General features: G+C 46.6%; 1 protein-coding gene across 1 annotated transcript in view; it reads left to right on the top strand.

Moving 5' to 3' along the window:
- LOC138666613 (uncharacterized) overlaps window positions 1–27689 on the top strand; it is a 180296-nt gene that overhangs the window by 132818 nt on the left and 19789 nt on the right. Inside the window, exons 29-32 of the mRNA XM_069754809.1 lie at window positions 601–1674; window positions 2101–2160; window positions 3948–4085; window positions 7960–8245. Coding sequence (XP_069610910.1) covers window positions 601–1674; window positions 2101–2160; window positions 3948–4085; window positions 7960–8245 — 1558 coding nt within the window. The remainder of the gene's footprint in view (window positions 1–600; window positions 1675–2100; window positions 2161–3947; window positions 4086–7959; window positions 8246–27689) is intronic.

Genomic DNA, 27689 nt, shown 5'->3' with positions numbered 1-27689 from the left:
ATCTGTCTAACGTAATAGTGACGTCAGGCAGGATTGTGGGGTGTGGGTTCATCAAACAACACTTAAATTTTGCCCCATCCTTTTTGAATCACCCTGTATTATGAAATGGAACTGGAAATAACGTTGGAAGAGGAAGTTAGCTACAACACAGAAGTGAAAAACTACGAAAGAATAGCTAGGTGGCCTAACCTTATGATCTACTGGTTTTAAAGCCAATACACTTGACAGCTGATAGTTTAGTCACTTGCTTGACTGGTAGCTGTCTTTCCTGACTCTCCCTTACACAGGAACGTCCGCTCTGCCGAATGTTCCTGTGTTAGCATTGTTACCAGACATCTCTCACTGATTGTACGCTAAGACTTGCAAGTGCATTTATTTCTGCATGTGGTGCTCATACTCTGTACTGAATACAGTAAATTGACATATTTTGAAAACTTTGTTTCCATTTTTTCATAATTCACATATCATTAACACTTATCGATCCTGCGTTTTTCATAATTCCATGAAGTTTCCTACTTTGTGGTGCAGTTTCAATGTTGTGAAGTGTAATTTCATAAAAATACTAACGAAATTCACAAAACTCAGTTTTATTTTTGCCAGGTGACTGTATCAGGAGCTCCGAAGAACATGTGATATCTACAGATCTGAAAGCAGATGATCATCGTATACCACATAAGCAAGCTATTGTCCAAGATATATTTCCAGCCTTTCACAGCAAAGATGTACTATCTAATCCTTTACCACAGGCCCTATCTTCTGATTCATCACAGACTATTAAGCAAAATAAAAATAAAAGATTGGGTGTTAAACATCAAAAATCTCGCAAAGGGAAGAAACCATATTCCTGTTCAGAATGTCAGAGATGTTACAGTAGGAAATCAAATCTTGTTGACCACCAAAAATCTCACACAGGGAAAACTCCATTTTCATGTTCTAAATGTGGGAAATGTTTTACATATAAGTCAAAACTTGTTTCACATCAAAGAATTCATGCAGGAGAGAATACATTTTCATGTTCTAAATGTGTGAAAATCTTTGACAGGAAGTTAAGTCTAGTTTTGCATCAGAGAATTCACAAAGGGGAAAAGTCATTTTCATGTTCTGAATGTAGGAAATGCTTTGCTAAGGAAACGAGTCTTGTTATACATGAGAAACGTCATGCACAGGAAAAGCCATTTTCATGTTCAGAATGTGGAACATGTTTTAACCAGAAATCAACTCTTGTTGCACATCAGAGAATTCACACAGGTGAGAAGCCATATTTATGTTCTGAATGTGGAAAATGTTTTAATAATAAATCAACCCTTGTTATCCATCAAAGAATTCACACAGGGCAGAAGCCATATTCCTGTTCACAATGCAGCAAAGGTTACAAGAATAAATTTCATCTTGTTGCACATCAGAGAATTCACACAGGGGAGAAGCCGTATTTATGTTCAGAATGTGGGAAATGCTTTAACCAAAAATCACATCTTGTTACACATCTGAGATGTCACACAGGGGAGAAGCCATATTCATGTTCAGAATGTGGGAAATGTTTTATCCAGAAATCACATCTTGTTACACATCAGCGAAGTCACACGGGGGAGAAGCTATTTTCATGTTCAATATGTGGGAAATGTTATGGGGCTAAAATAAATCTCATTATACATCAGAGAAATCATATCAAGGAATAGACATTTCTATGTTCACAGTAAAGAAAAAAATGTTTTACTGAGGCAACTAGTTTTGTTGACCCCTGACGACTCACGCGGGCAAAGCTATGTTCATCTCCTTAATGTGGGAAATGTTCTGTCTACAACAAACATACTGTACGTTCAACCTTTGTTGACGTTTGAACTCCATACATTGGGGGGTGTCGACTGTGTGGCCATCACTTGAGAGTAACTGAGGCAATCAGAGCCAGCACTAATAGCAACATATTAACCCCTTAAATGCATCTGTAAATAGTTACAGTGACATTGAAGTGGTTAGACATAGGGAGCATTCTTTCCATCATCCATCGCCCACTTGCTTCCATTGTGTTGTCAACACCTCCAGAGACTATATTCTAATTAAGCTTTGTTTTATAGGGAATCATTTATTTTTTTTATTTTTCAGGGGACTACAAGGTTGTAGAAGCAATTGCAGGTTCAAGTTCCTTTAAGGGAACTATAAAAAGTTTGTAAAAAATATATATATATATATATATATATATATATATATATATATATATATATGACAAAATACAAAAATTTAAACTTTCAAGTCAACCTCTTTTTCCCTTTAAAAATGCTAAATTTATCTTTTTTTCTTTATTGTATTTTTCTAATAGCTTATATGTATATACTATGGTGGCATCGGGTATTCTAGAATATGCATGTCCACGTAGTATATTGCCTAACTACGTAGTATATTGCCCAGCCACATAGTATATTGCCCAGCCACGTAGTATATTGCCCAGCCACGTAGTATATTGCCCTGCCACGTAGTATACAGCATAGACACGTACTATACTGCCCGGTCACGTAGTATATTGGCCAGTCACATAGTATGCACCATATCCCTGTTAAAAAAAAGAATTAAAATAAAAAATAGTTACATACTCACCTTCCGGAGCCTCCCGATCGAAGCGGCCGGTTACCGATGGTCCTCGCGCGCTCTGGTCCCAAGAGTGCATTGCGTTCTCGCGAGATGATGACGTAGCGGTCTCGCGAGACCGCTACGTCATCATCTCGCGAGATCGCAGCATGGACCGGTTACCGGAGCATCGCGAGCGGGAAAGGCCTGTTGTGGATCCGAGGGGCCGACGGACGGTGAGTATATAACGATTTTTTATTTTTTTAATTATTTTTAACATTAGATCTTTTTACTATTCATGCTGCATAGGCCGCATGAATAGTAAAAAGTTGGTCACACAGGGTTAATAGCAGCGTTAACCGAGTGCGTTACACCACGGTCAACGCTGCCATTAACCCTGTGTGAGCGCTGACCAGAGGGGAGTATGCGGACGCCAGGCACTGACTGCGGGGAGTAAGGAGTAGCCATTTTCTTCCGGACTGTGCCCGTCGCTGATTGGTCGTGGCTGTTTTGCCGCGACCAGTCAGCGACTTGAATTTCCATGACAGAGGCTGCGACCAATGAATATCTGTGACAGACAGACAGACCGAAGTGACCCTTAGACAATTATATAGTAGATGTGTAATTTTTCATGCCTCTCGGTCTTACTAGAGGATTTTTTATATTCTGGTAAAGAATTTTAGTAGTGGATGGATGTCCATCTATCTGTCACGGGCAATGGATCGATCAAGATCAACCTCAAGATAGGAAAAATCTGTGACTAAGAGTTTAGACAGTTCTTGATACAGTTCTTGAGGTTTTCTTAATAAGTTAAAGTGAACCTGTCACAAATTACGGCCACCCCCTTTCAGGGCTGATATACAGCATTCTATAATGCTATATATAAGCACCCGATCCGACCTGTAAGAGAAGAAAAATAACTTATTATACTGACCTGCAAGGCGATCCGGTCCGATGGGCGTTGCTGGTCTTGATCCGGCGCCTCCCAACTTCTTGCGATGCCACCATCCTGTTTGCTTCATGTGAATGACTTGTCCCTGCGTTATCCACACAGGCTCCCCAAACTCGTGCTCCTGCGCAGGCGTACTTATCTGCCCTATTGCCCTTATCTGCTGGAGTGCGCAGGCGCTGGGCCTCTGTGACCTTTTCCGGCGCCTACACTTTGCAGTACTTTGCTCTGCCCTCAACAGGTCAGATAAGTAGGCCTGCATAGGAGAGCGATTCGGGGGAGCCTGTGTGGATGACGCAGGGACGCAACATCCACATGAAGCAAGCAGGAGGACGGCATCGCAAGCAGATGGGATACGCCGGACCAAGAAGAGCGACACCCCTCAGACCGGACCACTCCGCTGGTGAGTATAATAAAAGTTATTTATTTTCTCTTCCAGGCAGGGCCGGACTGGCCATCGGGCCCTTCTGGCAAATACCAGAAGGGCCGGTGCCAGTCGTGGGCCGCTCGACCCGCCTCCCCCCGCCGACTCACCCCCCTGCCGTCGCATTCAACTATACCGGCGTCTATGACGCCGGTACAGTTCAATGCAATGATGGAGGAGAGAGCGTCTACAGATGCTCCCTCTCCCATCATTCCCCGCTCTGCCTCTGACACTGCGGGTGCGCGATGACATATCATCGCGCACCTGCTGTGTCCCGGGCAGACTGCAGCCGCTGAGACAGGAGCAGGAAGCAACGCGGGGCACGAGGAAAGGTGAGGAGAGTGTTTTTTTTTTTTTTTTTTTGCTGGACTGTGGGGATATTTTCGGGGGGAGGAGAGATGTGGGCTGTGCTGGATATACCACTGTGCGGGCTGTGCTAGATATACCACTGTGCGGGCTGTGCTGGATATACCACTGTATGGGCTGTGCTGGATATACCACTGTGCGGGCTGTGCTGGAAATATCACCGTGCGGGCTGTGCTGGATATACCACTGTGCGGGCTGTGCTGGATATACCACTGTGCGGGCTGTGCTGGATATACCACTGTGCGGGCTGTGCTGGATATACCGCTGTGCTGGATATACCACTGTGCGGGCTGTGCTGGATATACTACTGTGTGGGCTGTGCTGTATATACTACTGTTTGGGCTGTGCTATATATACTACTGTGTGGGCTGTGTTATCTACTATGCGGGCTGTGCTATATACTATGCGGGCTTTGCTATATACTATGGGGAGTATATCATCTTCTATGGGGAGGCCATGTTATGTACTATGTGGCTGTGGTATATACTGTTGTGGGGGTATATTATATTCTATGGGGGAGGTTGGGTTATATACTATATTATGGGGAGGTGGGCTGTATTATATTCTATGGGGTTACATTATACTCTGTGGGGTGGCTGCATTATACTGTGGGGTGGCTGCATTATACTCTGGTTGCCGCATTATATTCTGTAGGGTGGTGGCTACATTATACTATATGTGGGCTGCATTATACTATATCGAGGACTATGGGGAATACATTATACTATATGAAGAACTATGGGGTGCATTATACTATGGGAAGTGAATTGTACTACATGGATGACTATGGCGGTGCATTATACTATATGAGGAGTGTATTATGCTATATGGAGGACTATGAGGAGTGTATTATACTATGTGGAGGACTGAGCAGTGTTTTTTAATATATGGAGGACTATGGGGAGTGTATTATACTATATGGAGGACTGTGGGGTGTATTTTACTAAACAAGTAAAATGCTGCATATTCAGATTGTTTTTGCCAGAACAAAAATCATTGTTCTCAGCAGCACATTGCCGCTGTAAACTGTAGATGTGCTGCTGATAACATGATACTGTATGGGGATCGGTTAGTGATCTGTTAGTGATCGTTCTGTCCCATCATTCTCTCTCAGACGGTGCAAAGAGGCCGGGAAACAAGTGTTGAACAACTTCAGTATTGTCGATCAAACTCATTTAGCGGCCTGAACTCAGCGCTTGTAAATACAACCGAAATGCTTTTGTGTGATGTGCAATGTGTTAGCATTTGGGGCCCCATTTTAAACTTTGCCTAGGGCCCCACTTTGCCTAAAACCGGCTCTGCCTACAAGTGTACAAAGATATTATACAGTCACCATGTGACAAGTGGGCCTGTGTAACTTCAAATGCCAGGGCTGAATTTTAGTCCCAGTCCGGCCCTGCTTCCAGGTCAGGTTGTGGGCTTATATACAGCATTATAGAATTCTGTATATAAACCCTGTAACGGGTTGGCCGTAACTCGTATCGGCCAAACCTGGTGACAGGTTCCCTTTAATGGTTTGTTAAGATGTTCACTTATAGTCTGAAAATCCCATAAAAAGTCCAGTTTTGAGGATGGGGCAGATTCATCTACTATTAATCTAAAATGAAGATCTCCATTTTCCATGTGTTTTCTTTTGTTTCTCTCTTTAACTCTTTTTGATGTAATAACACTTCTAAATAAACTAATTTACTGCTTCACTATGTGAAACTTTTAATGGCTTCCTAATTTTCCCATCTGGTAAATATGGAAAAGAAGAAATCGAAATAGCAGAAATTCACTCACTTTCCATAAAACATGGAATTAAAAAGATATGATAAAGTTATATGCACCCCAAATTAATCCAATAATTAAAAATGTAACTTTGCTCTACAGGCCGTATTAAGAATAGAACAAATATTATTTAAGTATAATGTACAGAAGTCCTTTGCTAAGTGTGATAAAAATGTTGGCAAAGTTCTTTTACAAATTCCTACAAATTATGCATGCTTTGGCTACTAATTTCCAGAGCAAGGATGCCTAATATCTGACTATTCACTTATAGGAATCTGCTGTACTCAGTGACAAAATAATATGCTATGTCGAGAAGCCAACATCTAGGTTGATATGTATAGCCAAAGCCAATGGCACAGACACTTTCCAGATCTGAGACTTTTTTTCTATTCTGCCACAATACAAGGTCAGCCACAGTTAAGTCAGCATGGCAGTGAACTATGTTGCTATGCCCCCATCATCAACCTCCTGTAACACACTGACAGACATTATTTGTCTGGAATGCTAAACACACTTTATTCTTGCTCATAACTACTGCCATGTTTGAAGGCAAGTCGCAAAGATTTTCTGGGTTATCAAATGACTGAATGATAGGAAATAAAGCGTGGCTAGTAATGGAACACACTCAGATTGGGTCACAGTTGTCAATGGGGTACCACAGGGTCAGTATCAGGCCCTCTTCTTTTTAACATGTTGTAAGGAGGCTAATGGCTGTGTAGTTAATGGGAGGTATGTGTTGCAGAGATGGCTGCTCCCTGTGATGCAACCTAAAGTATTTTGTTTTAGTGCACTTGAGCACTAAGATGTCGTTTAGTGCACCTGGGTCTGGGTTGACAGGTCTGGCTATCCACATACCTCACCTGTGGGTATGGTTACAGCCTACATAATGGAGGCTGTTGTTTGGCACATGGTCTATGTCTTGGGAGGTAGAGGGCCTCCTGTGTGTGTGGCTCCAGACCGAGCCTGCGTGCTGGACATTGCCAAGCCTGTGTGCCTACAGACCTGAGGGAGCAGAGAGCCCGGCTAAGGGCAGCTTTATGTTGTTTTGCCTGCTCAGGAGGCCGCTCACCATTTGTTATTACTGCTGGGTTTATGAAGCAAATAAACCTGCATGGATTTTTTAAAGAAGCACTCCTCCTGTTTTCCTCCCGCTGCACCTAAGTGAGTACCCTGGCTCTTCCGATGCTGATCATCCAGTTCAGCGTGGTAGGCGATCTGTGCGGTGCTCCCTCCCTCCTGAGCCGCACTGTGTCTCTGCATGGAGGCATCGGTCACAGGACGCCATGCTCATGCCTCTGCCCCATTCACAGTGCCGCCCCCTTGCTCTTCCCAGGCACAGGCCAGGATGTGCCAGGCCTGGGCCTCTGCTGTCTCCGCCCATCACAACCTGGCTCCATTCACACTGCACGTCCGGTTTCCTCCAAGACACATCTGCCGCACCAACTCCGCACCTGCAGGGGCAGCCTTACTGCCTGCACAGAAGGATGAAGAGACACGGCAGAGTTTCCTCAATGCAGCTGCAGTGCACGCTGATCGGTCCAACCCGACTGATGATCAGTCCAACCCGACTGATGGGAGCACCCTCCAGCTGCAGCATGCACCAACCACCATTAATACACCAACAACACTCCCAATCATTTTCCAAACAGCTAATAATGGTTATACACTATCCCCCGCCCTCCCGTACATGACCCATAATATAGAATATGATAACATAATCCCACCTCCCATGTTTAACAGCACAGGGTTAACTAACACTGTTACAGCTCATAACCCACCCCTTTTAACAGAATAATCCCCCCAACACACCCCATAGTCACAGCGGACGTAGGTATATATGCCGCAAGTCCTCAGATGATTCCCGACATGTTTCCCGCTGTCCCTCTAAAAGACATTCCTCCCATTACCACCGCAGGGGCCATCGCAGATTTCAGTCCTCTAGATGGCGTTCCCCATCCACATCGGAATGGTCCGATGCATCTCAGCATCACGATAGGCAGGCTCGGGCACACGACATGCCAGCAATCAAGTGCTTCATCTGGAGCTGCCAGCCTGGGAAATCCATCCCCATCTCTCAGGGCCTCCAGTCAATTCAACAACCAGACCATCGCCCAAGTGGGAGCCGGAGTTCCTCCATCTCCTGGAGGCACCCAGGCTCAGCAGATGCCAGAAGTCACGTGCTCCATAAGGGGCTGACAGCCGGGGAGACCCATCCCCATCAACCAAGGGCCTCCAGCAAATTCAACAACCAGACCACCACCCAAGTGGGAGCCAGAGTTCCTCCATCACCTGGAGTAACTCAGGCTCGGGCACACGACAGACACCAGCAGTCACGTGCTCCATCACTGGCTGTCAGTCAGGGAGACCCATCTCAATTTCCCTGGGCCTCTGGCAAATTCAAAAACCAGATTATCACACTAGCGGGAGCCAGAGTTCCTCCATCATCTGATGTTGCTCCTCCTGCGTCACACAGCGGTGAGTGTTTAGCAGCCAACGACGACTAAATACAGCACACGGCAAATAACCCAGGTGAGACTGAGCTAGTTTCAGCTATTAAGGCGCTAGTTCAATACTTAACGCGACCAGGAGGTTCAACCGACAACAAGGGGACACCTCATTCAGCGAGCGTGCACAAAGATGCGTTTCTCTGCAGAATTAGTCCGCTAGGTACACACATAGATCAAGAGACCGGGCAAAAAATATGGAATAACGACAGACTGTAGATAAAGAAAGGCGGACAAGAGAACGGTTTTATGATAAAAAGAGTCCAAAAATAGCATAAACAATGAATGACTGGCTACAGGCATTCTCAGTCCTAGGCTACATTATGGGACAAAAGTATCCGGAATGCTGCTCCAAATTATTTAGATATCAAGATCTGATATATAATTAGTACAAGTTCCATGGCGGTTCCACCTGGGGGTGGTATGATGAGGAGTTCCGCAGGCAGTTGGCCCTGCAGCCCGATCTAGGCTGGGGAGTTAAAGCGACAGATGTATGGATGCGACTCATGCTGTCACAGAAGCAGCCCCCCTTTTCATCTACGACCACTAATTACTTTGCAACTGCAGGTCAACACTCAGTGGTTGTACGTAACCCGGGGACTGCTGGCTATTTAATGAAGGAAACTGCCGTTTCCACGCATCATGTAGATATAGGCATGACTGCTCAGCTTGCAGGGTAGGGGACACCCAGCTGCAAGGTGTACTCGTTCGGCAAACAAAGCGCCTACAAGGCAGATCCCCGGTGAGCGTAACCGCGATTGGTCCATGATTAAATCCTACAATGGCCATACCTGCGCCATGAGAAAAGAGATGACATGCAAGGACCTAGAGCTTGCAGTAGGAGGACGTTACAAAGAGGGTGTAACATCCCTGCCGGCATCACTGCATGACTGTGTGCTAAGGGCAGCGGCGCCTGCACTTCCTGAGTCTTAAAGAGACAGGGTGCACATTCCTAATGTGTCCCCAGCCTATTACCAAGATGTGCCAGGTACTTAACCCTCAACTGGTGAGGTGGGGTTTTTATCACGCAACTGCTGATGTGGGGTTTGCTATACCCCAGTGTTTAGACAGCTCTAATTTTTACAGAAAATGCAAAGATCACGTTTGTTTTAATCGTTTTCTTATTAGCGATTGATTACACATGAGTATAACAAATTTTTGACACCCACAAGTATCGGAAAATGTAATACTTAGATAAAAAATAAAGAAGTTTTCAAAATTTCAAACTGTGCACAAAAGAATTACATGAGTGGTCAGGTGGGGTTCAGCAAGGCCAAGACAGCACTTAGCGACAGCTAGCTCTGTTATGCGTAGCCAGAAGAGAGAGACCTTGACGACATCCTGTTGACAAGGAAATGGATGGAAGCTAGTGAGACACAGATGCTCATACCAGCATTTTTCAATGAATGGCAGCCGAACAAAATTTCCTGTGATGTGGCAAACCCCACCTCCACCAGTTGAGGGTTAAGGCATCTCCATCAATAGGAAGATGCCTGAGCAACATACTCCCTCAATCTGTGTTCTGCTACTGAGTTGCCAGGTCCTGTCCTGATTCCGCTTTTGTTTCTGTCACCCTGGGGGCTGTATTCCCAGGTCTGCATCAGTATCCTATGTGTCTTGTTTCTGCCACTCTGGGGGCTGTATACCCAGGCCTGAATCCTTCATCCTGAACATGTTCCCGTATCTGACCTTGTCTGAACTAAGTCCTTTACCTCAACCTGTTTGTATCCTTGTCTGTAGCCTTCCCTACCCTTTTGTCTATCATTGTGTCTACTCCTTTTGCTCGCAGAACCTGTACCAGCACCTGTCCCTATCTGGTTATCGCTGCACAACTTTAGTGCCCCTGGTGTTCACTTGGTACTTCACTGCAAGTACTTGTGTTTATCTGGTCCTGCTCTGCTCCCTCTTTGCCTTTGAGGCTCTACTCCTTCTTTGCCTCAGCGGCACTGCTCCACTTCTTCTTTGACTCAGCGGCTCTGCTCTGCTCCTTTTCCTCAGCCGCTCAGCTCTGCTTCTTTGCCTTAGCAGCTCTGCTCTACTCCTTCTTTGCCTCAGCTGCTTTTCTCCGCTCCTTCTTTGTCTCAGCAGCTCAGTTCTGCTCCTTCTTTGCCTCAGCAGCTCAGCTCTGCTTCTTTGCCTCAGCAGCTCTGCTCTACTCCATCTTTACCCTGCGGCTCTGCTCTGCTCCCATTCCGCACCCTGTGGCTCTGCTCTGCTCCCATTCAGCACCCTGCGGCTCTGTCTCTCTAGTCTGAACTGGTTCCAACCTGATTTTTATCCCTCTAGTCTGGACTGGTTCCTACCTGTTCCTTTATCCCTCCAGTCTGAACTGGTTCCAACCTGTTCCTTTATCCCACTCATACCAGCCCATGTTCCTGTCCTTCCCGAAACAGTTCCTGTCCCTCCAGTCTGAACTGGTTCACTACCTGTTCCCATTTCCCACTCATACCTGACAGTGTTCCTGTGCTGCCCGAAACAGTTCCAGTCCCTCCAGTTTGAACTGCGCCTGCCTGCCAGAGTGCCAGCCGTGCCCGCCTGCCTGCCAGAGTCCAGCTGTGCCCGCCTGCCAGAGTGCCAGCCGTGCCCACCTGCCTGACAGATTGCCGTCCGTGCCTGTCTGTACATCATCTGTGCCACCCAGTACTTGCCAGTCTGAACATCAGCTATACACAGTACTCACCAGCACCTGTAGTTTAGTGTCCTTTTTCCCTGTGGGATCAGCTGCTACTGCCAGACGCTGCCCTGGAGTGGTACCCGGCAGCTACCTGCCACACAAACCTGACCTCACCACTAGAGGCTCCAGTGAACACCAAGGTAGCTGCTTAGTCACACCCCTTCAGGGTTAGTCTGGTTTGTGGCACAGTGGGGCCACAATCCTCGCTTGTACTATCCATTCTGGGCGTGAGCGTTACAGAGGGTTATGCAGCAATCTACAAAAACCAATGGTGCAAAGGCAGCCATCCAGAGTTATGAACTATGTCAAGCTGTGGGTGCGATCCAGCCTTGTTAGAAATGTTCGTAATAAAATCATTGGTGGAGCTGTGGTGTATACAGTTGAGAAACGCGAATATTCGATTTCAAACAAAAAATCCGACAACAGCAAGGAGCTTAAACCATATGTCTCCTGCATCCCCACCCTTACTTGCTCTCTTACGCCGGCTAGTGTTACTATGCTTGAAAAACAACATCTGGTGCGGAGCCAGGTTAGTCACAGATATAGACGATAATCTCATTAACTCACTGTTATCTTCCGATTGGCAGGCCTTCAGAGTCCTTCTCCCCAATGAGCAACCATCGGGTATCCAGTCTCCTCCATCCCTATGCTACACAGTGGCCAATCACTGATGCCCTTAATCTGCGCCTCCTTTACACCGGCTACCTGGCAGGTCTATGATAAGGCTTGGGAGGAGTGGTACTCCCTAACTCATGGTAGGCCCGTCGATAAGTGCAACCGAGCAAGATGCGAAGTGTCAACAGAATTTTTGATTCGGCTCAAACAAAGAGGGGTGTCGGATACATCGACACAACGGCATTTTTCAAGAATAGCATTTTTCTTTCAACTAATGGGATGAGTGGATGTAACAAAGTTCTTTTCATTAAACAAGCCATTAAAGGCTAGAAAAAGCTTCAACTGAGTCGGGAATGTCATCGCCCTATTTCAGATTATTGCATAATATTATTTCAATATCCCCATCAATATGCAAGTCGCATTGCGAGGCAATCCTCATATCAGCAGCCTTTGCTATTGTTTTTTTGATGCGCTGCGCATTAGCGAATTGTTGCCGCGGTCAAAAGCAACGACAGAAGGCAGTTAATCAACGACGACTTATGCAGCGACACTCTGCGAATTTGCGTCCGAAAATTCAAGTGCAATCCCGCCAGTAGGGGCACATGGGTCCTGGTTAACTCATCAGATGGCCCAGTATGCCCACTGAAAATATTCAAATGATATGCGGCAATTAGACACACAAGCAGGTTTTTTTCTCTCACATACAGACAGGTCCCCTCTTACCAAGTATCAATTTCAGGCAATTTTCAAGCAGTGCTTAGCGAAAACCGGCGCTAATACAAAGGAATACGGTCACATTCTTTCCAAATCTGGGCAGCCACCAAAGAAGCTAGGGCAGAATCGGAGGCTGAAGTGCAGAGAATGGGTTGTTGGAGATTCGCATGCTGCACCAGTTATACAGTTATATGAAAAAGTTTGGGCACCCCTATTAATCTTAAGCTTAATGTTTTATAAAAATTGTTTTTTTTTGCAACAGCTATTTCAGTTTCATATATCTAATAACTGTTGGACACAGTAATGTTTCTGCCTTGAAATGAGGTTTATTGTACTAACAGAAAATGTGCAATCTACATTCAAACAAAATTTGACAGGTGCATAAGTATGGGCACCCCACCAGAAAAGTGACATTAATATTTAGTAGATCCTCCTTTTGCAAAAATAACAGCCTGTAGCTTTTAATGAGTTCCTGGATGAAGGTATTTTTGACCATTCCTCTTTACAAAACAATTCCAGTTCAGTTAAGTTTGATGGTCGCCGAGCATGGACCGCCCTCTTCAAATGATCCCACAGATGTTCAATGATATTCAGGTCTGGGGACTGGGATGGCCATTCCAGAACAGTGTAATTGCTGGAAGGCGATAACTCCGCGCTATTAAAAATGGATGGAGTTCACCTCACGGACATTGGTCTTGATATATTTTGGTCTGGCTTACAGGATGGAGTTGACCAGACCTTAATGTTGATGGGTGGGGGGTCGGAGTCCTGTGTAGGTCATACACATGATCCTCCCTTGCAGAAAATGAGGAGAGGGGTAAAGTTTCGTAACTGCTCATTGGCCTGCTCGCTTGTCTATCACAGACAGGGCTTTCGATGATGAGCCCGTTATGAAATGTAAGTGCCTTTCTTTGCTTACCAACTTAATAAATTGTGACCGTCCTGTTCAAGCCATCTAGGCCTGTCAGTGTTTTCATTACGGGACTGGTGGGAGGGTGGAAGGCACTGTTTGAGACACACGGGTCTCCACAGTCTGGCAGGCACAGTTCTGAATAAGGAACGTGCATCTTACTGTGGAGCCCATTATGGCTAAAATATAGTAAATGCTGCTCAATGCCCAATTTCCCCTTCCCACCACTCGCCAGGTGAAGCATTAATTGGGATGCACAACTGAGCAATGGGATTAAACGGGAAGGGGCATCCAACCACACCTACAGGAGTTACATTTAGGTGCCCGGGGCCTGTGACTTCTTTCCCCCGGCTGACCCCTGGAAGCTTTGGTTCCACCCTACCTCCCTTATTTATTCAACGTTGTTTTAAATTACCATAATAATTGAATGCTAAAAAAACAAACTCTTGTTAATGATATTAAGTCACAGCGGAAAATGTGGAGTAGGGCAAAGTTTTGTAACTGCTCATTGGCCTGCTCACCTGTCTGTCACAGACAGGGCCTTCGGGTATGAGCCCATTATGAAATGTAAGTGGCACTGTGGGGACATTATACTGTGGGGGGGATGGCGGCACTGTGGGGACAATATAGTGAGTGCGGGGGATGGTGGCACTGTGGGGACATTATACTGTGTGGGGTGATGGCGGCACTGTGGGGACATTATACTGTACGGGGGATGGCGGTACTGTGGAGACACACTGTGTGGGAGGAGATGGCGGCACTGTGGGGACATTATACTGTGTGTGGGGGATGGTGGCACTGTGGGGACATTACACTGTGTGTGGGGGATGACGGCACTGTGGGGACAATATACTGTGTGTGGGGGATGGTGGCACTGTGGGGACATTATACTGTGTGGGGGGCATGGCGGCACTGTTGGGACATTATACTGTGTGGGGGGATGGCGGCACTGTGGGGACATTATACTATGTATGGGGGGGATGGTGGCACTGTGGGGACATTATACTGTGTGACATTTGTTGTGCACATGCTGCGGAAAAAAAACGTGCGGAATCCCAGTGTTTTTTTTTTGCAGCATGTCAATTCTTTTGCGGATCTGCAGCATTTCTGCACCCATTGACTTCCATTGTGTCAGGCCAATCTGCAGCAAAACCGCAAGTTTAAAAAAGATCTGCGGTTTTGCTGCGGATGTAACTGAAACGCTGTAGATCGGGAGGGGGAAGAGTGTGTGGGCGGAGTGTGGCTGGACACTATGCGTGTGGGTGGAGACTGTGAGCAGAGAAGATGTGCAGGGCTGTGTGCCGATGTTTGTGTGTATCTGTGTGTGTCTTTGTGTGGGGGTGTGCGGGGCTGTGTGGATCTGTGGGTGTGTGTGTGCAGGGCTGTGTGTGTCTGTGCGCGGCTGTGTGTGTCTGTGCATGGGTGTGAAGGGCTGTGTGTGTGTGCATGTGGGTCTGTGTGTAGGCAGGCATCATCCGATGGGACTACTAGTCCTATCCGGCTATGCCTGCTACAGTGACAGGTAGCTGGATGATAGGACAGTAGTAGCCGGACCCATCCGATCCATGAGATTACCTTGACGTTGGTGGATGGGCTCACATTTTTGGGCCAAATTTTGTGCTAAGCATCTCATGTGTTTTTTCATAGATATCACAAGCCATTATGCTATTCACATTTCATGTATAACATATTCCCTTGCTTTAGTACAATTGAGTGCAGCCATTCATCTATTTGCTATGTAAGTTGTTTTTGGTTATGTGTTATGACCTGGTGGTAAGGACAATAATGGACCTGGTGGTTAAGAGCACACGGAATGACCTGATAGTTACTAATAATATAGGACGAGCTCTGAGACGTGGGAACTCTGCTGACCGCAATCCCTAATCCTATCACACACACTAGAAATAGCCGTGGATTGCTCCTAAAGCTCCCTATGCAACTCGACACAGCCTAAGAAACTAGCTAGCCCTAGAGATAGAAAAATAAAGCCTACCTTGCCTCAGAGAAATTCCCCAAAGGAAAAGGCAGCCCCCCACATATAATGACTGTGAGTAAAGATGAAAATTACAAACACAGAGATGAAATAGATTTAGCAAAGTGAGGCCCGACTTACTGAACAGACAGAGGATAGGAAAGGTAACTTTGCGGTCAGCACAAAAAACTACAAAAAGACCACGCAGAGGGCGCAAAAAGACCCTCCGCACCGACTCACGGTGCGGAGGCGCTCCCTCTGCGTGCCAGAGCTTCCAGCAAGCAAGACAAAAATCAAAATAGCAAGCTGGACAGAAAAATAGCAAACCAGAGAAAAACAAGCAGGAACTTATCTTCTGCTGGGAAGACAGGTCACAAGAACGATCCAGGAGAGAACTAGACCAATTCTGGAACATTGACAGGTGGCATGGAGCAATGATCTAAGTGGAGTTAAATAGAGCAGCCAGGTAACGAATTAACCTCGTCACCTGTGGAAGGAAACTCAGAAGCCGCAGCTCCACTCACAACCACCAGAGGAAGCCAGAGGAACCAGCCGAAGTACCATTCATGACCACAGGAGGGAGCTTGGCAACAGAATTCACAACAGTACTCCCCCCTTGAGGAGGGGTCACCGAACCCTCACCAGAGCCCCCAGGCCGACCAGGACAAGCCAAATGAAAGGCACAAACCAGATCGGCAGCATGAACATCAGAGGCAAAGACCCAGGAATTATCTTCCTGACCATAACCCTTCCACTTGACCAGGTACTGGAGTTTCCGTCTCGAAATACGAGAATCCAAAATCTTCTCCACCACATACTCCAACTCCCCCTCAACCAACACCGGGGCAGGAGGATCAACGGATGGAACCACAGGCGCCACGTATCTCCGCAACAATGACCTATGGAATACATTATGGATGGCAAAAGAAGCTGGGTCAAACGAAACGACACAGGATTGAGAACCTCAGAAATCTTATACGGACCAATGAAACGAGGCTTAAACTTAGGAGAGGAAACCTTCATAGGAACATAACGAGACGACAACCAAACCAAATCCCCAACACGAAGTCGGGGACCCACACAGCGCCGGCGGTTAGCGAAACGTTGAGCCTTCTCCTGGGACAATGTCAAATTGTCCACCACATGAGTCCAAATTTGCTGCAACCTATCCACCACAGTATCTACACCAGGACAGTCCGAAGACTCAACCTGCCCTGAAGAGAAACGAGGATGGAAACCAGAATTGCAGAAAAATGGCGAAACCAAAGTAGCCGAGCTGGCCTGATTATTAAGGGCGAACTCAGCCAAAGGCAAAAAGGAAACCCAATCATCCTGATCAGCAGAAACAAAGCATCTCAGATATGTTTCCAAAGTCTGATTAGTTCGTTCGGTTTGGCCATTTGTCTGAGGATGGAAAGCCGAGGAAAAAGACAAATCAAAGCCCATCCTAGCACAAAAGGCTCGCCAAAACCTCGAAACAAACTGGGAACCTCTGTCCGAAACGATGTTCTCCGGAATGCCATGTAAACGAACCACATGCTGGATAAACAATGGCACCAAATCAGAGGAGGAAGGCAATTTAGACAAGGGTACCAAATGGACCATCTTAGAGAAGCGATCACAAACCACCCAAATGACCGACATATTTTGAGAGACAGGGAGATCCGAAATAAAATCCATAGAGATATGCGTCCAGGGCCTCTTCGGGACCGGCAAGGGCAAAAGCAACCCACTGGCACGAGAACAGCAGGGCTTAGCCCGAGCACAAGTCCCACAGGACTGCACAAAAGAACGCACATCCCGCGACAAAGACGGCCACCAAAAGGATCTAGCCACCAAATCTCTGGTACCAAAGATTCCAGGATGACCAGCCAACACCGAACAATGAACCTCAGAGATAACTCTACTAGTCCATTTATCAGGGACAAACAGTTTCTCCGCTGGGCAACGGTCAGGTCTATCAGCCTGAAATTTTTGCAGCACCCGCCGCAAATCAGGGGAGATGGCAGACAAAATTACCCCCTCTTTGAGAATACCCGCCGGCTCAGGAACACCCGGAGAGTCGGGCACAAAACTCCTTGACAGGGCATCAGCCTTCACATTCTTAGAGCCTGGAAGGTACGAAACCACAAAATCAAAACGGGAGAAAAATAGCGACCAACGAGCCTGTCTAGGATTCAACCGTTTGGCAGACTCGAGATAAGTCAAATTCTTGTGATCCGTCAAGACCACCACGCGATGCTTGGCTCCTTCAAGCCAATGACGCCACTCCTCGAATGCCCACTTCATGGCCAACAACTCTCGATTGCCAACATCATAATTGCGCTCAGCAGGCGAAAACTTTCTAGAAAAGAAGGCACATGGTTTCATCACCGAGCCATCAGAACTTCTTTGCGACAAAACAGCCCCTGCTCCAATCTCAGAAGCATCAACCTCGACCTGAAACGGAAGCGAAACATCTGGCTGGCACAACACAGGGGCAGAAGAAAAACGACGCTTCAACTCCTGAAAAGCTTCCACAGCCGCAGAAGACCAATTGACCACATCAGCACCCTTCTTGGTCAAATCAGTCAACGGTTTAGCAACACTAGAAAAATTACTGATGAAGCGACGATAAAAATTAGCAAAGCCCAGGAACTTTTGCAGACTCTTCACAGATGTCGGCTGAGTCCAATCATAAATGGCCTGGACCTTAACAGGGTCCATCTCGATAGTAGAAGGGGAAAAAATGAAACCCAAAAATGAAACCTTCTGAACTCCAAAGAGACACTTTGACCCCTTCACAAACAAAGAATTCGCACAAAGGACCTGGAACACCATTCTGACCTGCTTCACGTGAGACTCCCAATCATCCGAGAAGACCAAAATATCATCCAAATATACAATCAGGAATTTATCCAGGTACTCTTATCCGGAAGATGTCATGCATAAAAGACTGAAATACTGATGGAGCATTGGAAAGCCCGAATGGCATAACCAGGTACTCAAAATGGCCCTCGGGCGTATTAAATGCTGTTTTCCATTCATCGCCCTGTTTAATACGCACAAGATTATACGCACCACGAAGATCTATCTTGGTGAACCAACTAGCCCCCTTAAATCCGACAGCAGCGGCAAAGGGTACTGAAATTTGACTGTGATCTTATTAAAAAGGCGGTAATCAATACAAGGTCTCAAAGAACCATCCTTCTTGGCCACAAAAAAGAACCCTGCTCCCAATGGTGACGACGACGGGCGAATATGACCCTTCTCCAAGGATTCCTTTACATAACTCCGCATAGCACAGATAAATTGAACAGTCGGCCCTTAGGAAACTTACTACCAGGAATCAAATTGATAGCACAATCTCAATCCCTATGAGGAGGTAGGGCACTGGATTTGGGCTCATCAAATACATCCCGGTAATCCGACAAAAACTCCGGGACTTCAGAAGGGGTGGATGACGAAATAGACAAAAATGGAACATCACCATGTACCCCCTGACAACCCCAGCTGGACACAGACATAGATTTCCAATCCAATACTGGATTATGGACCTGTAGCCATGGCAACCCCAAAACGACCACATCATGCAGATTATGCAACACCAAAAAGCGAATATCCTCCTGATGTGCAGGAGCCATGCACATGGTCAATTGGGTCCAGTACTGAGGCTTATTCTTGGCCAAAGGCGTAGCATCAATTCCTCTCAATGGAATAGGATACTGCAAGGGTTCCAAGAAAAAACCACAGCGCCTAGCAAACTCCAAGTTCATCAAATTCAGAGCAGCGCCTGAATCCACAAATGCCATAACAGAATAGGATGACAAAGAGCAAATCAGAGTAACGGACAAAAGAAATTTCGACTGTACCGTACCAATGGTAGCAGACCTAGCGAAACGCTTAGTGCGCTTAGGACAATCGGACATAGCATGAGTGGAATCACCACAGTAAAAACACAGCCCATTCCGATGTCTGTGTTCTTGCCGTTCAGCTCTGGTCAAAGTCCTATCACATTGCATAGGCTCAGGTCTATGCTCAGATAGTACCGCCAAATGGTGCACAGCTTTACGCTCACGCAAGCGTCGATCGATCTGAATGGCCAAAGACATAGACTCATTCAGACCAGCAGGCATGGGAAATCCCACCATGACATCCTTAAGGGCTTCAGAGAGACCCTTTCTGAAAATTGCTGCAAGGGCACATTCATTCCACTGAGTGAGTACAGACCACTTCCTAAACTTCTGACAATATATTTCTACCTCATCATGACCCTGACACAGAGCCAGCAAGATTTTCTCTGCCTGATCCACTGAATTAGGTTCATCATAAAGCAATCCGAGCGCCAGAAAAAACGCATCAACATCACGCAATGCCGGATCTCCTGGCGCAAGGGAAAATGCCCAGTCTTGAGGGTCGCCACGTAACAAAGAAATAATGATTTTCAATTGTTGAACAGGGTCACCTGAGGAGTGAGGTTTCAAAGCAAGAAACAATTTACAATTATTTTTGAAATTCAGAAACTTAGATCTATCCCCAAAAAACAAATCAGGAATTGGAATCCTAGGCTCTAACATCGGATTCTGAACCACAAAATATTGAATGTTTTGTACCCTTGCAGTGAGATTATCCATACAAGAGGACAGACCTTGAATGTCCATATCTACACCTATATCCTGAACCACCCAGAGGTAAAGGGGAAAAGAGAGACAAAACACACTGCAAAGAAAAAAAAATGGTCTCAGAACTTCTCTTATCCGTCTATTGAGATGCATTAATACTTTGGGCCACCTGTACTGTTATGACCTGGTGGTAAGGACAATAATGGACCTGGTGGTGGTGAAGAGCACACGGAATGACCTGATAGTTACTAATAATATAGGACGAGCTCTGAGACGTGGGAACTCTGCTGACCGCAATCCCTAATCCTATCACACACACTAGAAATAGCCGTGGATTGCTCCTAAAGCTCCCTATGCAACTCGACACAGCCTAAGAAACTAGCTAGCCCTAGAGATAGAAAAATAAAGCCTACCTTGCCTCAGAGAAATTCCCCAAAGGAAAAGGCAGCCCCCCACATATAATGACTGTGAGTAAAGATGAAAATTACAAACACAGAGATGAAATAGATTTAGCAAAGTGAGGCCCGACTTACTGAACAGACAGAGGATAGGAAAGGTAACTTTGCGGTCAGCACAAAAAACTACAAAAAGACCACGCAGAGGGCGCAAAAAGACCCTCCGCACCGACTCACGGTGCGGAGGCGCGCCCTCTGCGTCCCAGAGCTTCCAGCAAGCAAGACAAAAATCAAAATAGCAAGCTGGACAGAAAAATAGCAAACCAGAGAAAAACAAGCAGGAACTTAGCTTCTGCTGGGAAGACAGGCCACAAGAACGATCCAGGAGAGAATTAGACCAATACTGGAACATTGACAGGTGGCATGGAGCAATGATCTAAGTGGAGTTAAATAGAGCAGCCAGCTAACGAATTAACCTCGTCACCTGTGGAAGGAAACTCAGAAGCCGCAGCTCCACTCACAACCACCAGAGGAAGCCCATGGACAGAACCAGCCGAAGTACCATTCATGACCACAGGAGGGAGCTTGACAACAGAATTCACAAGAGTTATGCACCAGTTCAGACTAGTTCACTGTTCACTCAGTTTACCATTACTTGCTAAGGACAGTAGTAGTCCCATCATCCGACTACTGTGTTCAAGTGTAAAAAAACAAAACAAAAACACACATATACACACATACAGTATATACTCACCAATCACCTAGTCCCCGAAGCCCTCGAACACCTGGAAAAAAATAACATAATAAACCAACATATACTTACCTTTCCGCCGTAGTCCAGTTAATAATTAGTGTCCCACGAAGATCTCCCATGTAGAACAGTGACATCGGGAGATGTCAGTGCTCTACAGGGCCTCCGCGATGAACTGACAGGCGGAGGTAATCCTCCGCTATTTATCCCTCCGCCACTGTCAGGAGAGAGGTCACCTGAGTTCATTCTCACCAGGCAGTGCTGTGTGAGAAAATTCCCACTCAGCATTGCCGTAAAGCAAGCCTGAACTCAGGTAACCTCTTCAGCGCATCGTGGGAGGCCCTGTAGAGCAGTGACATCACCCATTGTAATTGTTCTATAGGGAAGATCGTCGTGGGACACCCGTTATTAATTGGACTGCATCGGAACAGGGAGTATACTGTTGGTTTATTATTTTTTATTTTTTGCAGGTGATCGATAGCTTCGGGGAATTAGGCATGGTTGTAAGTACGGTGAAATGAAGAATATTAAAATACGTTTTTCTGGCTGTGTCTATATTTAACCCTTTCACTACTAATCCTATGATTAGCAATGGATAGGTGTCTTATTGACGACTCTCCATTATTAACCGGGCTTAATGTCACCTTACAATCAAAGGTGACATTAACCCCTTATTACCCCATATGCCACCGCTACAGGGCAGTGGGAAGAGAGAAGCTAAGTGCTGGAATTGGCGCATCTATAAGATGCGCCATTTCTGGGGCAGCTGTGAGCTGGTATTTGTAGCCGGACGAAAAGCCAATATCCATGGTTTCTTCCTAGGCTATGAATATCAGCCCGCAGCTGCATAGCCTTTCTGACTATAAATTATAGGAGGACCCCACGTAATTTTCTCAGCTGTGGGCTGAGATTAATAGCCTGGGGAGCTCCATGGGTATTAACCCCTTCCCAGGCTATAAACATTGGCCGCCGGCCATCGGCTTTCCCTCTCTGGCACAGAAAAATTGTGTGGGAGCCCACGCCATTTAAAAAAAAAAAAAAATTCAAATTAAACAGATATTGCGTTTAAGGCCGGGGTCACACTTGCGAGAAACTCGCAGAAGTCTCGCAACTAAATACCGGGCACTGCCACTGGCACTCGGGACCAGAGTATGTGGCTGCATGTATTTCTATGCAGCTGAATGCTCCGGTCCCAGTGCCGGGTACTGAGGTGCGAGACTCGTGCGAGTTTCTCGCAAGTGTGACCCCGGCCTAACGCAGATTATGTGTGTGTGTATCTTTATTTAACGTTTTATGTACCATTTTATTATGTTTATTGCTAAACATCGGTCTTCGTATTATCTATCTATATTTATATCTACCTAATATCTATCTATAGATCTATCTATCTATCTATAAGACGACACCCAGGGTATAAGACAACTCCCTGACTTTTGAGAAGATTTTCAGGGGTTAAAAAGTCGTCTTATACGCCGGAAAATATGGTACCTATATCTTTATATAATAATAAACTGGGTAGTTTGGTTAATGAATGAGATACTGTTTTTTTCTGTACAGAGTGAATCAAGTGAAGTACTGCCCATACATTGGGATTGGGGGCTCAGATGTGTACAGGGGCCCACCGGGTGATTTCCCTGTTCCTCTAAGGGCCAGTCCGAGCCTGGCTGCAGTATACTGTGAGGGGGGGCTGAATTAAACTGTATCGAGGACTATCTGTCCCGGGACCCACCGGGTGATTCCCCTGTTCTCCTATGGGCCAGTCCGAGCCTGGCTGCAGTATACTGTGAGGTGGGGCTGCAGTATACTGTATCGAGGACTATCTGTCCCTATCATTCTTCCTCAGCAGGTGTAAAGAAACATGGGAACAGGCGTCTCACAACTTCAATGCCGACGATCAAGCATATTCAACGGCCTGAACTCTGCACCTGTAAATACAGCCGAAATGTTTGTGTGAATATGTGAGCATTTGGGGCCCCACTTTCATGTTGAGAGCGTTTTCTCACTCAATCCTAGGTGACGGGAGTGTTACTCACGCCTTTTCAGGGCAATTTGAGGCATTGTTGAACATTTGATTCACAACTAAACAATTTGCTACTAATCAAACTTCCTGGACAAATTAGGTGAAGCTAGCAAATTCGATTTTCAAACTATTTGCACATCTTTAAATAAATAAATATGAGCATAATTGTGTGTTCACACACTCTTCATACAAGCACAAGAAACAAAATGATGCATTTTACATTCACATTACATAAATCGCTCTGCGGAATGCAGATACAGCTCCGCGCCGTACACACATACATTGCACGCAGCTACACACACATCATATACGCAAGACTCTGCTCTGCACAAACACATGTAGTATTAGGCCGGGGTCACACTTACCGTATGGAAAATCGGTCCGAGTCTCTCTGCTGAGAGTCGCACAAGTGTTCTCCGTATTGTCATCCGTGTGTAATGCGTATGGCTTTACATTTCTCACTGCTTTTCCCCATGGAATTTACTGGCTGAATGGGCTGAAATGAGGAAAATGTGTGCGTATTTCTCGCAAGTCACACGGATGGTCTGTGTGGTGTCAGAGTTTTTCTCGCACCCATAGGCTTGCATTGGTGAGTCTCGAACGATATACGCATAGAATTGCAGCATGCTGTGATTTTTCACGCACGTCGAATACGCCTGAGAAAAAATACGATGATGTGAGCTTCCCCATAGATTAACACTGGTGCGAGTGCTATGCGACATTTTCTACTATAGCACTCGTCAATATTCTACGGTAATGTGAATGACCTTGTTTGAATTTACAAAACGGCTGCAATGAAACAAAGAGTAAAAAATTTCAAGTGGTCTGAATTCTTTCCGTACCCACTGTATGTAAAGAGCTGCAAAATACGATAGCGGTATACAAACAATGCATTATAAATAATAAATTACATGATTGGCTACACTACGTACGCATTCTACGCCCAGGGCTCCATTCTATACACGCGTGGCTCCGCTCCGTACACGTCATACACACACAGCTCCGCTCCGTACACCTATGGCTCCGCCCCGTACACACACGGCTTCGCTCCGTACACCTCGTACACACACGGCTTCGCTCCGTACACCTCGTACACACACGGCTCAGCTCCGTATACCTATGGCTCCGCTCCGTACACCTCGTGCACATACGGCTCCACTACGTACACCTCGTACACACATGGCTCCGCTCTGTACACCTCATCCACACACGGCTCCGCTCCGTACACCTCATACACATACGGCTCCGCTCCGCTCATACACACACGGCTCTGCTCTATACACCTATGGCCCCGCACACCTCATCCACACACGGCTCCGCTCCGCACATCTCGTACACACGGCTCCGCTCACTACACCTATGGCTCCGCTCCGTACACCTCGTGCAAACAGGGCTCCGCTCCATACACCTATGGCTCTGCATAGGTACACCTCATCCACACACGGCTCCGCTCCGTACACCTCATACACACACGGCTCCGCTCCCTACACCTCGTAAACACGGCTCTGCTCCATACACCTATGGCTCCGCACACCTCATGCATACACGGCTCCGCTCCGTACACCTCGTACACACATGGCTCCGCTCACTACACCTATGGCTCCGCTCCATACACCTCGTGCATACAGGGCTCCGCTCCATACACCTCATGCACACACGGCTCCACTCCGTACACCTCGTACACACATGGCTCCGCTCACTAAACCTATGGCTCCGCTCCGTACACCTATGGCTCTGCTCCGTACACCTTGTACACACACGGCTCCGCTCCGTACACCTCGTACACACATGGCTCCGCTCACTAAACCTATGGCTCTGCTCCGTACACCTCGTACACACACGGCTCTGCTCCATACACCTTGTACACAGACGGCTCCGCTCCGTACACCTCGTACACAGACGGCTCCGCTCCGTACACCTCGTACACAGACGGCTCTGCTCCGTACACCTCGTACACACACGGCTCTGCTCCATACACCTTGTACACACACGGCTCCGCTCCGTACACCTCGTACACAGACGGCTCCGCTCCATACACCTCGTGCATACAGGGCTCCGCTCCATACACCTATGGCTCCACACACCTCATGCACACACGGCTCCACTCCGTACACCTCGTACACACATGGCTCCGCTCACTAAACCTATGGCTCCGCTCCGTACACCTATGGCTCTGCTCCGTACACCTTGTACACACACGGCTCCGCTCCGTACACCTCGTACACACATGGCTCCGCTCACTAAACCTATGGCTCTGCTCCGTACACCTCGTACACACACGGCTCTGCTCCATACACCTTGTACACAGACGGCTCCGCTCCGTACACCTCGTACACAGACGGCTCCGCTCCGTACACCTCGTACACAGACGGCTCTGCTCCGTACACCTCGTACACACACGGCTCTGCTCCATACACCTTGTACACACACGGCTCCGCTCCGTACACCTCGTACACAGACGGCTCCGCTCCGTACACCTCGTACACAGACGGCTCCGCTCCGTACACCTCGTACACACACGGCTCTGCTCCGTACACCTCGTACACATGCGGCTCTGCTCCATACACCTCGTACACACACGGCTCCGCTCCGTACACCTCGTACACAGACGGCTCTGCTACATCCACCCTGTAAACCCCTCCTGACCCCACACAGAAACTTCCCCTCATCCAGCACCATGACAACCAGCACAGCAGAGTCCTGCATACACTGAGGCCCCTGATCATGTGACCCCTGACTCCGCCCCTCCTGTGACCTCATCACAGGTCCTGTGCGCACAGAACAGCCATATATAATTATATATGGTGTGAGGCTCTGCGGGTGGAGGTAGGTGCTGGAGATTCCCCATTACTGGGCGGGGGCAGGGGGCAGTAACCCCTCCATTCCCGGAGATAGTGCCCCCAGCTCTGCCATGTGTATATGTACAGTAATAGAACGCTGGCTGTGCTCATGTAAACAGGGGAGGGCGCTCTGGTTTGGAGACAGATGGTGGAGATTACAGGGAATGGAAATGTATGGGGGTTTTTTATACAGACTCGGATACGATGTACAATAAATAGTTAGTGGTACCATGTTGGGTAGAAAAAAAATGTAAATATTTTTATGACAAATAATCACGACAGAATACCTTCATTAACTGCTTAATGATTGCCGACACTCCTTTCTCAACGGCGCTGAGAAATAAGTGTATAGCGCCCCCCTGTGTCAAAAATTCTTGGGGGAGGAGGTGAGACCCCGGAGAACATGTTTCGGTTTGTTTTTTACCTACCCCAGTGTTGCGATCACCATTATTCACGGAATAACGGCGACCGCAAAAAAAAAAGTCCGATTTCCCATTTAATTTCTCTCTCCTCTGATGTGATCTACCACATCAGAGGAGAGTGAAATGGGGTCCGCCGATCCATCCCCGGTACCTCTGGTGTATCTGGATCCTCCTGCATCCCCCGGCTGTCGGTGTCTTCTTCAGGGAAGAAAATGTTGGGAGCATGCGCAGTGTGCCGACCGAGATCTGCTGGCCGGCACCCGGCAACAATAGGAATTGGTTCATTTTGATCACTGTGATAGACCCTAAAACAGTGATCAAAATAAAAAAAAAATAGTAAATCAACCCCCACTATATCACCTCTTTACACTGTGTGAAATGAAATCATGTACTGTATGTGTTATAGGACCTTTACGAATAGGTCATTTCATGCAAAAGCAAATATGTGGTCTATGTCATCTTTTGTCCATGTTTATTTTATTATATTGGCAAAACCATCCGCCCAATGACAACGAGATTTAGAGAGCATTATAAATCAGTATCCACAGGAAAGGGATCTTTGCGCTTTATTAAGCACATACAAGAATGTCACGACGCAGATCCTAATGTGTTGCGCTTTGCCGGCTTGGAAGTGGTTAAAAATCCACCCCAAGGCGGTGATTGCAATAAAATTCTCCTTCAGCATGAAGCAAAGTGGATCATAAAAACAAACGCTTAAGGTCCAATAGGACTAAATGACAAACTTGACATGTCAATATTTTTATAAATGTAACAATGATTCATTCTAATGTCATTCCAGTGTTGTATCTTATGCATTTCCTCCGCACAATGTGATTTTAATGTTTATCTGTAACTATATGCAGTTTTTTATTCACTTTTCTTCACTTACTTGTCGGCTCCTATAAAAAGGAAATGACACACTTGATTGTGCACCTGGACCCGTTGAAGCGCATCTGCGTGAAACGGCCGTAGTCCGTCCTTTCTCTCCCCCGCACCTAGTCCTCCTTCCTGCCGCCTCTCTGCATTATGTCTAACACCGTTTAAAGCGAATAAAGGACATTATCTTCAGCAAGATTCGGGTGAGTGCTGCATCTTTTGTTACTTGGCATTCCTAAATTTTGTGGTCCATTTTCTCCAGATACCCTTGTGAAAATAAAAAAAAAAGTTTGGTTCCAAAGTACGTTTTTTTGTGAAAAAAGAAAA

Source organism: Ranitomeya imitator, chromosome 2, assembly GCF_032444005.1.
Source record: "Ranitomeya imitator isolate aRanImi1 chromosome 2, aRanImi1.pri, whole genome shotgun sequence".
Classification (NCBI taxonomy): domain Eukaryota; kingdom Metazoa; phylum Chordata; class Amphibia; order Anura; family Dendrobatidae; genus Ranitomeya; species Ranitomeya imitator.
This window is presented reverse-complemented; position numbering and strand designations above follow the sequence as displayed.